General features: G+C 39.8%; 1 protein-coding gene across 1 annotated transcript in view; it reads left to right on the top strand.

Annotated features, from left to right (window-relative positions):
- Ghitm (growth hormone inducible transmembrane protein) overlaps nt 1-7,684 on the top strand; it is a 16,272-nt gene extending 8,588 nt beyond the window's left edge. Inside the window, exons 5-8 of the mRNA XM_013032068.1 lie at nt 2,704-2,826; nt 4,277-4,465; nt 4,659-4,830; nt 7,314-7,684. Coding sequence (XP_012887522.1) covers nt 2,704-2,826; nt 4,277-4,465; nt 4,659-4,830; nt 7,314-7,398 — 569 coding nt within the window. The 3' untranslated portion in view covers nt 7,399-7,684. The remainder of the gene's footprint in view (nt 1-2,703; nt 2,827-4,276; nt 4,466-4,658; nt 4,831-7,313) is intronic.
- The last annotated feature ends 7,247 nt before the right edge of the window (nt 7,685-14,931 follow it).

Genomic DNA, 14,931 nt, shown 5'->3' with positions numbered 1-14,931 from the left:
AGACTTGGAAAAAATAATATTAAGTGAAGTAAGCCAGGCCCAAGAAACATAGGTCCCATGGTTTTCCTTGTTTGCAATGACTAGTACATGTCTAGGACAAGCAGAGGTCAAAGGCTATGTACATATGACCATATAAAATGATGTGGTTTTTTCCTTGCTTGCTATTGTTTTTAATGTACTTACAATGCACTATGTGATTCTTTTGTGTCTTTTGTATGTTCTTCCCCATGTTTTCACTGTATTTGATTCCAGTGTTCTACATCTTGTATATGCATTTTTGTAATCTGGGGAGGAGAAGGGATAAAATGGCAGTTTAAATGGAGATGTAGGTTGACCCATTGTGACGATGAGATGTACAGTACACTGTTGAAAACCATCTTTACAATTGGGGGGGTGTGGGGAGAGAAAGGATGGTAGGGGGAAAACAAAGGAGGAGGTAACAATGCTTGATAGGTAATGTACTCATTACCCTATTCATGTAACTGTAACCCCTCTGTACAGTAATTTTACAAAATACATACATTTAAAAAATCCAAGGTTTCTATGCTGTTAAAGAATAGCACTGCCATAATTATTTCTCAGCTTCTTGTTCGTAGAGTTTTAAAGTCAGTGAATGTTTCTTGACCTCTTGGGGTCTTTTTTCTTGGTTTTTGTTATTTTGGTTTTTTACTTATTGTTTGTTTGTCTCTGTTTTTCTTGATAACCACGTTATGATTTCAGACCTAGGTTGTATTCTGCCTGTCTGAAGAAAAGATGATATGGAGTAGATGGTATAAGATTTGCAGTAAGAAATAGAAAATACAAAGTTGGTTGACAGATTATGTCTTAGATTGTAAGGCAGGATCTGTGAAGGACACCTGTTGGATCAGGGCTGTTAAAGACTAAGGCTTATTTCAGAAGAGACAAGGTCAGTCTAATTTTACAAAATAATATGAGCAAAAGAGAAGAGCTTGGAAAACCTAATTTGAAAATGGTATACAATCCCATTATAGTGAAATTCCAAGTATTTGAGGTCTTAAACATGAAGACTTGACTTAGAAAAGGTATGTTTGATTTCCAAAGTTCATTGAGTTCAGAGTCAGATGTTACTGAACAGCAGTCAAATTGAAGTTATTGAACAGACTAGAACAGCAAAAGTACAGTTTAAAATTGAGTATTAAGAGGTCAGGTAGAAAGACATGAAGCATTTGTGCATAAGGGAATAATAATAACCTGACTAAGTGTCATGAATCTCTTTTTTTTTTTTTTTTTTGTCGGTTGTGGGGCTTGAACTCTGGGCCTGGGCGCTGTCCCTCAGCTCTTCAGCTCAAGGCAAGCGCTCTACCACTTGAGCTACAGCGCCACTTCCAGTCATGAATCTCTTAGCTTATAGGATCATGTAGGCATAGAATGAACATAGTGAGAAATGTCAAGCAAGCAACTTAAATTGGGACTTTTGTTTTTTTAAACAAAAATGTGGCAGCATTATACTAAAATGTATGTAATTTTAGGCCTTAAGATTCCATAGTCTTATTTAAAGAAGTTTTATGCTTAGGCCAGACCCTCAACTGTAGGCAGATCACTCTTTTCCTGTTATGAACAGAAAAGCCAGACAGATGTTGAAGTGAAAGTGTAGCCATTTGGAAGTGGTATGGGATCTGAAGGGGGAAGGGAGAGAGGACAAGTCAGTCATTTTTCACAAGTGCATCTAACATTGCTTGTGAGAAAAGTACTGATTAGAAAAAGGTACTGAAACAACAGTCTTAGGAAATCAGCCAGATAGCAAGGAGGTTTTCTTATAGGCAGATTGGACAGTTAAGGAGACATGGGGAGCATACTAGCAGCTTCCAGTTCAGTGTAGCTGAAATTTAGAGTGTAGAAAAGTAACAGGCAAAACATGAAGCTGAATCAAGAAGAACCTTTAAAGAAGGAAATACAGTTGAAATGAAGTGTTCTGAAAACTTCAGAATAATTCTATGAAGTGGTTTCTAGTAATTGTTTCTCTGTTAGAAAATGGTAGTTACCCAGTATGTTTTTCTGCATGAATTAGGGCTTTCTTGCCCTCTGCAGAAACACCTGCTGTTTACTTGTATTTTATGTCAGAGGCTAAGCATTCTCAAGCCTGTGGATCAGGCAGAACAAGGAAGCCTAATAGCTCACATAAGGAATTATTGGTATCTAAAAATGTTTACTGGTTTTAGTAGTAGTGTGTCAACAAATATCTGCTGCCTGATTCTACCCAAATGTTGCAAAAGTTTGCTATTCCTGCTCTATATTTTGTGAAAATGTACCACTATCTTCCCATTATACACATTTTTTCTTGCTATACACAAAATATTTAAATGTCATAACAGTGGGAATCCAAGATACACAAAGAAAAGGAACACAGGCCAAGTCAGCCATTACCCTAGGAGGACAGAAATGTGGGATCTTACTCTTTTCCATCTGCTACAAATAATATTTGCATTCTATTTGCTGAGTCTTATTAGAAGATGTTATTTGACCTCTGTCCAACAAAAATTGTTAAAATGATGGAATTAGTCTGTTCTGTTCATGTTCATGAAGCTCATATCTGGCAGTAGGGGGCACTCTTGCTAAACTAGCCAATACCTAAATAATCTCAGTATCTTAAAAGTGTTTGGAAAAATACAGGGTTGTTTTTCTATTTTATCATTTGTCTTCACAAAACTGGTTTATTAGGAATAACTTAATGTGTTTTAATGATATGTGTCTTTCAGACAGTTGGTGCAACCCTTGTAGCCATGATTGGAGCTGGAATGCTAGTACAGTCCATATCGTATCACCAGAACAAGGGCCCGAAGCATCTTGCTTGGTTGCTACATTCTGGTATGTTCTCTTTTAAATTGTTAACTTTTTCTTTTTTGAAACAGAACCTTGCTGGGTAGCCTAGGCTGTCGAAAATTATTGGTCTCTCAAGGCCCAGTTTTTAAATACTTCCCCTTTAGATTAGCTCTTCACTGCTGTAATGGCTTTATATATAATATATTGAAAGCTTGTGTTGAAAAAAATCACAATTTTCTGAAGTCACTACTGGTTGCATTACTGTCAGACATTTACATTGAAGGGTAGATTTCTGATAGTAAGTCTGTGGCCATACACCAGTATTGAACTTGTCTCTGAAACAAGGTAATATGTGCAGAGTACTATTTTTTGGTATATTGTCCAATACCAGTAGAATTTCAGACCTGATATTTACTACTTGAGAATTGCTTTTGTCTGATCATTATGGGGGAAAAAAACTGAAGATAGAAAAGGTTGCTAAATTTTTTTCTGCCAATTGCAAAATTGATAGGAATTGTAGTAAAAAAAAAAAGTCATTTGTGACTTTTATCTCCTATCTTTCTTCAAGAAATAGTAATTTTAAGTTAGCATTAAGTACAGTGTACCTTACTCTTGATCTAGAAATGCTTGTTTTTCCCCAAAAGACACAGTGGTATTGAAGATACAAGGTGACAGTTGTTCTTTGAGCTTAGAAAATACTAAGCTAGCTGAGTGCTGATGGCTCACATCTATAGTCCTAGCTGCACAGGAGGCTAAGATCTGAGGGTCACAGTTCAAAGCCAACTGGCACAGAAAAGTCTGTGAAATTCTTACCTCCAATTAACCACAAGAAAACGGGCTTAAAGTGGTAGAGCACTAGCCTTGAGCAAAAACAGCTCAAGGACAGTGCCCAGGCCCTACAAACTAATAACCTAACATTTTAGTAATGAAATAGTCTTCAGTCAAGATTTTTTTCACTTCAGGTATTGCATTTATCTTTGTTCAACTTTTGCTCTCTTTTCATTTTTATGAAAATGCTTACCTAACAACTAAAATTACTTACAAGCTGCAGTAGCATGTGCTACGGCACAGAGTAACAATAGCATCTGTCCTGAAAGTTCATGTATTTTCAGACTTACCATCTTACCCTCTTCCTCTCCTTTTACTTTAGTCTCTTTGGCAGCAGTAGATTTGACCTTGACTCCCCCTTTTTTTTTTTTTTAAAGCCTTATATATAACTAAAAACTGGTGGTGGACTGAGACCAAATAAAGAGCTAAACAAAATTTTGTAAGGTTACTAAATATGTAGGGTAATGTTAGTGTTTTTGAGTTGTTACCATTTGACTGGGAACCTAGTTAATGTGGTATGGATTTGGTTAGCCTCAGATTTGGGTTGTGGAATTATATAAAGGGAAAACATTTTGTAATCATACTGTTTTCATAAAAGGTACAGCACAGCATGGCATATTGGAAGCCACATTTTCGCTTTGGTAACAAGCATTCCCTCTTTCCCCAGGTGTGATGGGTGCCGTGGTGGCTCCTCTGACAATACTGGGGGGACCCCTTCTCATAAGAGCTGCATGGTACACCGCTGGCATCGTCGGAGGCCTCTCCACTGTGGCCATGTGTGCTCCCAGTGAGAAGTTTTTGAACATGGGCGCACCACTGGGAGTGGGCCTGGGTCTTGTGTTTGTGTCTTCACTGGGTAAGCTGCCGTGTTTTCATCCTTAGTGCTTGATTCCTAAATTCTGGCACATTTTGGGGTGGTAGTGGGATTTGAACTCAGGGCCTTGTGCTTGCTAGTCACTGCCAGTGATCTTCACCTCCAGCCAGGGAATTCTTTCTTTCTTTTTTCTATTTTTAGAAAGTAAAGCTTAATTTTCTTGTTTTGATCTTAGGGTCCATGTTTCTAGCACCGAACACTGTGGCTGGTGCCACTCTGTACTCAGTGGCAATGTATGGTGGATTAGTTCTTTTCAGTATGTTCCTTCTATATGACACTCAGAAAGTAGTCAAACGTGCAGAGGGAACACCATTGTATGGACAGAACAGATATGATCCAATCAATTCGTAAGTAATCCTTACAGCTGTTACTCTGTTACATAAGTATGTTTGTGTTAATGTGGGCTATATTTCTTAGAGTATCTTGAGATGGGTTGCTTAAGACAACAGAAAATTACTTTTTTACATCCTGAGCCTGGAGCCTAGAAAGAAGTACAATATTATATTTCAACACCTCCATTTCTTGAGCACTCTGAAGGAAAAATCTATTCTGTGTTCTACAGCTTTTTGTTACTGTTGGCAAGGTTTGATATTCCAATCCTCCAACTTCACTTGCCATGTTACCTGTGGGTTGTGTCTCTTCTTTTAATTCTGTCTTGTCTATTTTTTTTTAAAACAGGTTTGTTTTTTTTTTAATAAGTCCACCAGGCATATTGGGATGAAAGCCCACCCTACTCTAGTATGACCTTATCATTACTTACCTTAAAATCTTAATTATGTCTTCTGAGACCATATTTCCAAGTAAAATCAGACTCACAGATCCCAAGGTTAGAACTTCTAGGTATCTTTTGAGAGGATGACTTTGTCAAATTTTGCTATTTTATTTCATAAACTATAGATCCAGAAAACATCTGTTTATATGGCAACCAAGCATATGCAATTTAGTTATTCCATTGAATTGTATATACTGTTTATTGGGAAAATATACATAATTGACTCCAGTTTTTAGAGACGTATAGAATAAGCTCTTATAATTCTAAAAATTAACAAAATTTTTAATACTCAGGATACCACTCCATTTTTGAGATATTTAAGTGGCATATAATATTATATCACTTTTCTTGGAGTCTACTTCAGTAGTTTTTTTTTTAAGTTTCTTAGAGTTACATGGTATTAGTCACATTTTTTTTTAATTGTGAAAATACTGAACAGAGGGATTACAATTACATGGTCAAGCTAATGAGTACATTTCTTACCAAGCATTGTAGCCTCCTCTTTTGTTTCCCCTTCCCATTCCTTCCCATCCTCCCCCTGACCCCCCACCCAATCCTCCCTCCCACCCCGCCCCCCACCAAAGTTATAAAGTTCGTTTTCAACATAACGACTTGTACATCTCCTTGTTGCAATGGGTCCACCTGTATCCCTATTTAAACGATTTGTTATTCCCCTTCCCCTCCACGAATTGGAGATACTTTTAATATGAATGTGTTTTGCTTCAGCGGTTGTCATAGTGGAGTCCCCAGACTAACAGCAGAAGATAGATAAATACTCTGGTCCTATCAAACCAAAGCCTCTGGCAAGAGGTTTAGCAATTTCTGTGTTAACATCTCTTTGCAGTTTGGGAGCCAAAGTTCTGTTCATTAGATTGTCCAACTGGCTCTATATAAGAATAAACCATAGAATTTTTAAATTGATCAATACACAGATTCTACTGGAAGCCACTAAATGACAATCTTTTGATGATTAGCCCCAGATATTTAGAGTCTTCTAGGTCCTTTAGATGGCCTTAATAAGCAGTTAAGCCAGAGTTCAGAAAATGATGGCTCAACCCTAGTTGTACACTATACTCACCAGGGAAGACTACAGAGCAAAATATTATCAGGGGTCCCCCAATCCTAGAAACCACTGAATCAGAATCTTAGTAGATTAAGCCTTGCAACTGTATTTTTAAGAAGCTCTAGATAAAAGTATTGATTCATCTGCCTTTAGCTAAAGACATTTGAATGGGCTAAATAATCTCCCCAGGTCTGTTCTCTTGATACAATTATATTTAGCATATAGTTTTACACTTAGTAACTTTTAAACATAGTTCCTTTTTTCTCCCTATTTTTGTAGTCACATTTTTTTAAAGTAATTTGTTTTGCTTAATCTAAAATATTTTGTAATGGTTTGAAAAATGTTTCTGTAAAGATTTGTAGCTTTCTTTTTTTTGGGGGGTGGGGGGTCCAGTCGTGGGCCTGAACTCTGGGCCTGGGCGCTGTCCCTCAGCTCTTCAGTTCAAGGCTAGCACTCTACCACTTGAGCACAGAGCCACTTGCAGCTTTTTTTTTTTTTTTGCTTATGTGGTGCTGAGAAATCGAACCTAGGACCTCATGCATGCAGCAAGCGCTCTACCACTCAGCCACCTTCCCGGCCCTTGTAGCTTTCTTTAGGAAGGTGAAGCTGACATATTTTTAAATGCCAGGCTGTGTCTAACAAGTTCTTAGGTGTTTCTTTGGTTTTATTTTGATTATTTCATTGTCTAACACCCAAGGTTTGTTTTGTTTATTCTTTCTTTGCAAGATATTATATTTAGTGCATCAGAGAATAAAATATAGAATAATGCCTTTAAAGATTACCGTTAACATTTAAAGATAACTCTACCAGGGGGGGAAATGCCTCTTTTCTAATTTAAGACTTGTTTGGTGGTTAGCAGTTAAACAGTATTTTAAATAAATTTCCATTTCATAGATCTAAGACAAATAATATTTCTTTTTCTTTTCTATGTTAAGAAATAGTCTTTATATCATTAGGATTGCATCATATATAATGGGCGTAATTTCCTTTTCTAGGATGTTGGGAATCTACATGGATACACTGAATATATTTATGCGCGTCGCATCTATGCTAGCAACTGGAGGTAACAGAAAGAAATGAAGTGACAGCTTCTGACTCCTCCAGCACATCAGATGTCTTGCTGTTGAATAGGGCAGATATTCATTGCACAGTTTGGACAAGCAGCTTTCATTGAAGTTTAGAAGATAAGAACCTGTCAACATGTTTGAAATGTTCCAGTAATGTGACCCTTCAGGTCTGCTTTTTCTTCTAGAGAATAAATTGAGTAGTACTCTTCTAGATAAGATATATTTTCAACTCTTATATATAAATAATCCTAACATTCTTTAACAAACATGAAAACTAAGATTTGTGTTATGAGAATTAAGTGTATTAGATTAAGAGTTAGCCTACATATGTTGGTAGATAGAAAATATTGTGATGTTATAAATGACTTTAAGGATTTAATATAGAGAGCAGAGAAAGGCAGTCGTAGGACTTAGCAATATGTAATTATGAAGAGCCCTAGTGAACAACATTATTTGGACTATTTGAAAACAAACACCTGCTGTGTTTTCATTAGCCTTTAAAAGAAAAATGTAGGATTTCTTCTCCTGTTGTTTTCCTTAGTACTCTTTTTCCAGTGTTGATATGTTGTTACAGTCCAGAATGTGAATCATATGGAGAGACCCTGATAGAATTATGTATGTATAGATGTTTTACATTGAAATGTCTAAAAGTATCTTACTCTCACAAGTATATTTGATGCTTATGTCAGGTATACATGAAAGATATTCACTAGTTGCTGAATTTTGTGCATATTTACTGAATGTCTAATTGAGATACATGCTTTCATTTTATCATCTCAAAGTTTTGAAGGCTTTGTCAGAAAAGCCCATTTGTAGCTTACTCTAGAGATTTTGAAAATGTTTTACTCCTGAAATTGTTGTATGTGTTTTCCGTTTTCTCTTAGACTGAGCATTGAAAAACATAGCAAAAAAATTTTTTTTCTTTAAAATATGTATGCATCAAAAGTGTATGTGGGATATCCGAGGTAGTTCATTGGTTCCCCTAGCAGAATTTCCTTTTTGTCCTACATAGCTTTCTCATGATATTTGTAAGTTTTTTGATACATAATAGTTATTTGGGGAAGTCTTCAGTGAATGAAAGGAGATCTGTATGATTATTGAGATGATTGCTATTCTTGGGGAACATTTTATTACAGTAATCCTGAAATAACTATTTTAACCACTTCAGAGTACACAGGATATCTATTTCTGAAATAATAAAGATGCCAGCTGGATGGTGATTAGTGTACTTTTTCTGCCTGAAACATGTACCTCATTTGAATCTTGATTTATTCAAGAAAGAAACTGAGGCTCTTGCCACTATATGGTGTAATGAGATGGTGAGTCTTGTAGGTAGACTTCCTCTGTTTCAGTCTAAACTCTTCATTTCTTAAATCTGGTACTGAATGGAGGTGTTGATTGTTAGCACCAGCTGTGGGGAGACACAGGGATGAGTGGCCAGAAGCATGTTAGGGATGGCACCAGAGGGGCAGCTGGCCTTGGTGAATTTTGAACACAATGCTGAAGTCAGAAATCCTCATAGCATAGGGAAATTTAGAGCCCTAACAACAGCTTGAATTTTCATGTAAGTCCTCTTAAGAGATCAACTGTTGGTGTTCTATTAAGTTAACAGTTGAATCTTGGGAAATAGCAACAAGCACTTTGATGACTAAGGTAAAGTTATTCATTAACTACAAAAGGATTATCCAGAGTAATTGCAACAGAGTCTGCAGGAAGTAGCGAGCAAATGTGCCAAGTGAGGATGGGAAGGGCTGTGCTTTGGCGTGAAAAGAATGTTGGGCTATTCCCACAGGCAGCAGCATGGGAGGTGTCTTAACCTACTTAGCAGAGTGATTAGCTTCCACCTGCAAGACCCTGACCAAGTTCTGTGTGATTTGAAAGATTGTAGATGAAAGAGGATCAGACACACCCATCCCAGGGGACCACACAGAGGCAGGCAGGCACAGGAGAAAGATTATAAGGTTTATTAGGGGAGCCATATTTCCCCCAAGAGGGAGCACATGGCCTCCCTCACCATCCAGGTAGCAGGAGGATCTGGGAGGTAGATGGGAGTTTAGGTGGGTCTGGGTGGAAAGAGGGAGGGGCCCTCTGTATAGAGGGAACTCCAGGATGGGAGAGGGCCCAGGTCTGGGTAGAGCTGAGGACCAAAGGTGAGCATAACACTAACAGTAGAAACTCCTACAGAATTCTGTACATGCTCACAGTTGAGTGATTTTTACCCTCACATGCCTCAGAAGATGTGAGCACAGTTGGCCATTTTATTTTAAGTAGTGATTTTTAAAGAAGTTGGGAGGGCTGGGAAGGTGGCCCAGTGGTAGAGCACTTGCCTTGCATGCATGAGGCCCTGGGTTTGATTCCTCAGCACCACATAAGCAGAAAAAGAAAAAAAAGCCAGAAGTGGTGCTATGGCTCAAGTGGTAGAGTGCTAGCCTTGAGCTGAAGAGCTGAGGGACAGCGCCCAGGCCCAGAGTTCAGGCCCTACGACCGGACCCAGAAAAAAAAAGAAGTTGGGACAATGAAATATTTTCACTGTCATAAATTGAGTGGCAAGAAAACAACTGACATTTAGTAAGTGAGGAGCTCTAGGAATCTTTTCAGTCTTTTTTTTTTCCTTATGGGCATATTAGAAAGTGAAAATAATTTAAAACACTTTGTAAGAAGTTGAAATGGTAAAAGATGCTGGAGAACCAGTTTTTTGTCTACCCTAGAGTCCTCCAAGTACAAGGGCTTGGCTGCAACAACTCTGACTCCTAGCTGAGGCAACATCTCTGGGACTATAGCTGTTGCCACATTGCTCACCTCACCTGTTCTAGTGGTGCTAGGTATAGGAGCAAGAGTAAGAAGTAAGGTGATACCTCTCCCTGGGAGTCTGCCAAACTGCAAGATACAGAAGAGACAAAAGAGGATTCATCCCAAGCTCCCTTGCTGTTCTCCCACCATGAGCTCTAGCAGAAGCATTTGACTACATTCCTGCCCTGTTCTTTCTGCATATTATCCCTTCTGCTAAATCTCTTGTGCTTGCTCTACTGGTCCTCACTTTTCCCCCCATCAGAAAGCACATATGAAGTGCTAGCCGTAATTGAGACCTAAATTTCCAATGGTGTGTGTGTTTCCTTGCTCTGTGGCAAGAGAAACAGTGCAGATTTGGTAACTTGGAGAGATTTTTGAGGGAAAGGTAGTGAAATCCAGCCATGAGATCTTGAAATCTGTGTTGAAGGAGGTACCTGCACCCTCATGTTCACAAGAACCAAGACATGGAATCAACCTGGTGTCCATCTAGAAAACACAAACTTCATTTGCAACAACATGGATAAGCCTAGAAGGTATTGTGTTAAGTGAAATATTCTAGGCAAAGAAGTTTGATGGACTGTTATACAAGGAATTGTAAACAACTTAGAAGAAAGGTGGGTACCCTACTACTGGGTTAGAGGGAATGAAGACATTGTAGTTAGGGCTGGGAAGGTGGCTCAGTGGTAGAGCACTTGCCTTGCATGCGTGAGGCACTGAGTTCGATTCCTCAGCACCACATAAGCAAAAAAAAAGCCAGAAGTGGTACTGTGGCTCAAGTGGTAGAGCACTAACCTTGAGCTGAAGAGCTGAGGGACAGTGCCCAGGCCCAGAATTCAGGCCCCAAGACCAGACCCCCCCCCCAAAAAAAAAGACATTGTAGTTACCATTCAGACAAGAGGAAAAAGTGCTCTATAATGGATATGGTAATTGGTTTCGTTCAATCATTCCACACACTACATCACTGTTACCCCATAATTCCATACAGATAATTGGTCATAAAATGAGAAAACAGCATGGTGCAAGTGAATTCTGCACAAGTTGGAAATCTTAAACCTTAGGAGGTAAACCAAAAATAGCCAGAATTTTTCTTAATCTTAGATGGTATTGAAACTAAATAAAATTTCATTAGAATTTCCTGATGAATATGACTTGATTTAATTGACTGTAGAGTCATCCTTAACTGTTGACAAATACAATAAATACTTTGAAGGGGAATCGATAAACCTGGATGTGGAAATCAGCTAGACTACATAAAATCTTCCTGGAGCAAACACTTTGCCATTAAACACCAAGCAAACCTGTTAACTATGCAGCTCCAGTTACTAATTTACATTGAAAGAAACAGACTCAGAGAAGTTGATCAACTTGTCCAAGTCACGCAGCTAAAACAGCATTCTGATTAGAGCCTTGGTCATGTGGCAATAGAACCTGTATGTGTTTTCAACAAGTATGGGGGAAGCAGGAAGACAAAAGTTGCTTGAAAATGTGTTGAGGCAGGAAACACAATGGTGGGGGAGGGGGGAGAACCCACACAGCTCCAGAGAGCAGGCAAAAAAGTTTGGGGGCCCCTTCCACCACAGACAGTCTGGTTTCACAGGTGCTCCAACACCAGTGTGGAGTGGCTGGACAGTGCCTCTAGTTTCTACCAGCCTCAGTTGCCTGTTGGAGAGGGTAAGATCCCGGCCCTTGGAGTGGAGGAATGCATTGGTCTGGTGAGAACGCCATAGTGAGCCAGGATAACCCCATAACCAAGACAGACCAACCTGTGTGGAGGGAGATGTGAACAGCAGTGGAGAAATTCACAGCACCAGTGAGCCAGTAAGACCAGCATTGAGAGAACACCCCCTCACCACCAAGCCAGCCTGACTAAAGCAGTAACCCAGCAGCTGCAGGCAAGACCTGCAAGGCTTGAGGCTTAGAAGGAAGTTCAAGTTAACTGTCAATAGGAGGGGAATTATTCTTGCCTGTAAGCTAAACGTCGAATTTTTAAAATTTTATTTTTATTGTAAGGATATTGTACAGAGGGGGTTACAGTTACATGAGTAAGGCAATGAGTACATTTCTTGAGCATTATACCCCTTCCCTTGTTGCTCTCCCACTATCCCTTCTCTCCCCTACCTCCCTCCTTCCCCCCCAAAGTTGTACATTTCATTTCCACTATACTGTCTTGTGGGTATCATTGTTGGAATGGGTCGTCCTGTGTCCTTGTTTCAGAGCTAAACATGGATGTTAAAGGCTATTTCCAACGGCTCATGAGTTCTGGAGCTCTGGGAGTTTTGGAATCCAACAGATCAGGTTCCAGTTGAGAAATTCTATGGGGGAGGGCAAAGGGGAAATCTGGCACCATTCTGAGGGTTGTGCAGTTTGCTGAGCAATTTAAAGTAATTTCTGGTACATTATGGGGTCTATAAAACCCTCTTGGAAGAAAAGGTGCTGCCCAAGAGCAATGTAGGACATAAACCAAGAAAAGGTGCACTTCTGGGATTTGCTTGATTTGACTTTGACTGACTCTTTAGTTCCTTGTAAATTCCCAGGTGTCTTTGGGTGTGTCTCTGAAGACTTCTTTCTCACGAAAGCTACCAAGGTTTCAAAATCATCTTTCGAAACCACTCAAAGCCTTATGTTTGAGTATTTGGGGGGAGGTGGAGGGCAAGACTGCAAATGTTGAAAACCAACAAGTGTCCCTATTAAAAATGCTTCTCATTTTCACCTCTCTCAACTCAGCATGAGATTTTGAATATTCCAAAAAGCCAGAGGTGTTTCTTTCCTTTTTAAAGCTAGGAGTTGACAGCTCTCTTTGAAATGTTAAAAGCGAATGAAAATCTGAGAACAGCAGTGGTCCCCAGAGTGTAGGGTTGTACCTAGAATTTACTCTCTACCCTGTGTTATTTCAACTTAGGGGGACAGGATTGCTTCAGCAATTGGTTTGGGGAGCATTTGAGAAGCTGAGGGCACAAAGCATGAAGCTCAGTGATGCAGAATCTGCTAACTGAGCACTGCCTCCAAGTTCAATGTCCAGTATTAGAAAAAAAAGGAAGAAAAGAAAAGAAAGAAAAACATAACAGATAGGAACCAGGCACCTGTGGCTCACTCCTGTAATCTTAGCTACTCAGGAGGCTGAGAGCTGAGGATGGAAGTTCAAAACCAGCCCAGACAGAAAAGTCTGTGAGACTCTTCAACTAAAAGCCTGAAGGTGAGATGTGTGTCAAGTGGTACAACAGTTGGCAAAATAGCCAAGGAAGAGCGTAAGGCCCCTGAGTTCAAGCCCCATTACTGGCAAAAGAAAAGGAGAAAAAAGAAAAGAGGGAGGAAGGAAGGAAGCAAAAGATAAAGAGAAAAGAAAGAGGAAGGAAGGGAAGAAAGGAAGGAAAAAAGGGAAGGAAGGAAGGGAAGAAAAAACAAGTAGGATCCTGCCAGATTTGTCCCAAGATATGGTGCCAGGAAAACCTGCCAGTCTGTGAGTTGTATGTGTAAATGTATAAGGAGCAAAGCCCCTGTATAGCCCATTCCTTCCCTTAGCTGTGCAATTAATTACCCTAATCCCTACATCTCTGTCAGCTAGGCTTTTATTTTCCCCTCTGATGATGGTTTGCCAAAAAGCAACAAGGATCTATTTCCATGCAAATAATACCTGTTACAACAGGTAACAGGTACGTGACAGCCAAAGGTGATCTGCTGCCCAGAAAACTCAGCACTCTCAAATGACTCCTGATGAACATCTAGTGATGCTAATCCTTGATCTGTACAGTGGATATTGTCCTAATCTTATGACACTAGGCTGGCTGTATAGGCCTGGGGCTTAAGAATCTGGTGGGGGGGGGGGCGGGAGGAGGGAATGTGTCTGGGAATGTGGCTTAGTGGTAGAGTGCTTGCCTAGCATGCATGAAGCCCTTGGTTCGATTCCTCAGTAACACATAAACAGAAAGCCAGAAGTGGCATTGTGGCTTAAGTGGTAGAGTGCAAGCCTTGAGCAAAAGAAGCTCAGGGACAGTGCCCAGGCCCTGAGTTCAAGACCTAGGACTGGCAAAAAAAAAAAAAGTAGAAAATAAAGAAAAAACCTGGTGCTGGCCTGCAAGTGCAGCCTGACTCACCCAGTGCCTCACCCTCTTTCCAAAAGTGACCACCCGAGGTCTCTCTTGGGCACCAGCTCTAGAGCTGTCTTGGTAGACACCACAGTCATGCAAGGCCATCAGGACTCAGAGCACACCTGCAGAGGGAGTCAGGATGGGCCCGGGAAAGGTGATTGACATGACATACTGTCAGTCCTTTGACCTAGCAGCCTCAAATAGTTTCTTTCTGCAAATTAAAGACATGTGTGTTTGTGTCTGTCTGTGTGTGTGCACACACGTGCATGGATATTGTCCTTGTTCCTGAGCATTTTTGCTCAAGGCTAGCACTCTACCACTTGAGCCACAGCTCCACTTCTGGCTATTTGGTGTTTAAATGAAGATAAGAGTCTCACTGACTTTCCTTCCTAGGCTGGCTTCAAACTATGATCCTCAGATGTCAGCCTCCTGAGTAGCGAGGATTACAGGCATGAGCCACCAGCACCCAACAACTTCAAAGCTTTTGACAATATATAAAAGTATTCAAGCTGTCAGAATATTCCATAATCATTGATTTGCTCATTTAGCTGGTCTAAGCATATGGCCTCTTTTTTTCTCTCTCTCTAATCTATAGCAGAGGAGGAAGGCTAGGGAAAGTGTAACATGGGCCAGATCCCTGCAACAAGGAATACCTGACATGGCTGCCCTGA

This window comes from Dipodomys ordii, unplaced genomic scaffold (assembly GCF_000151885.1).
Source record: "Dipodomys ordii isolate 6190 unplaced genomic scaffold, Dord_2.0 Scaffold148, whole genome shotgun sequence".
Classification (NCBI taxonomy): Eukaryota; Metazoa; Chordata; class Mammalia; order Rodentia; family Heteromyidae; genus Dipodomys; species Dipodomys ordii.
The sequence above is the reverse complement of the archived record's forward strand: the minus strand, read 5'-3'. Positions and strand labels throughout refer to the sequence as shown.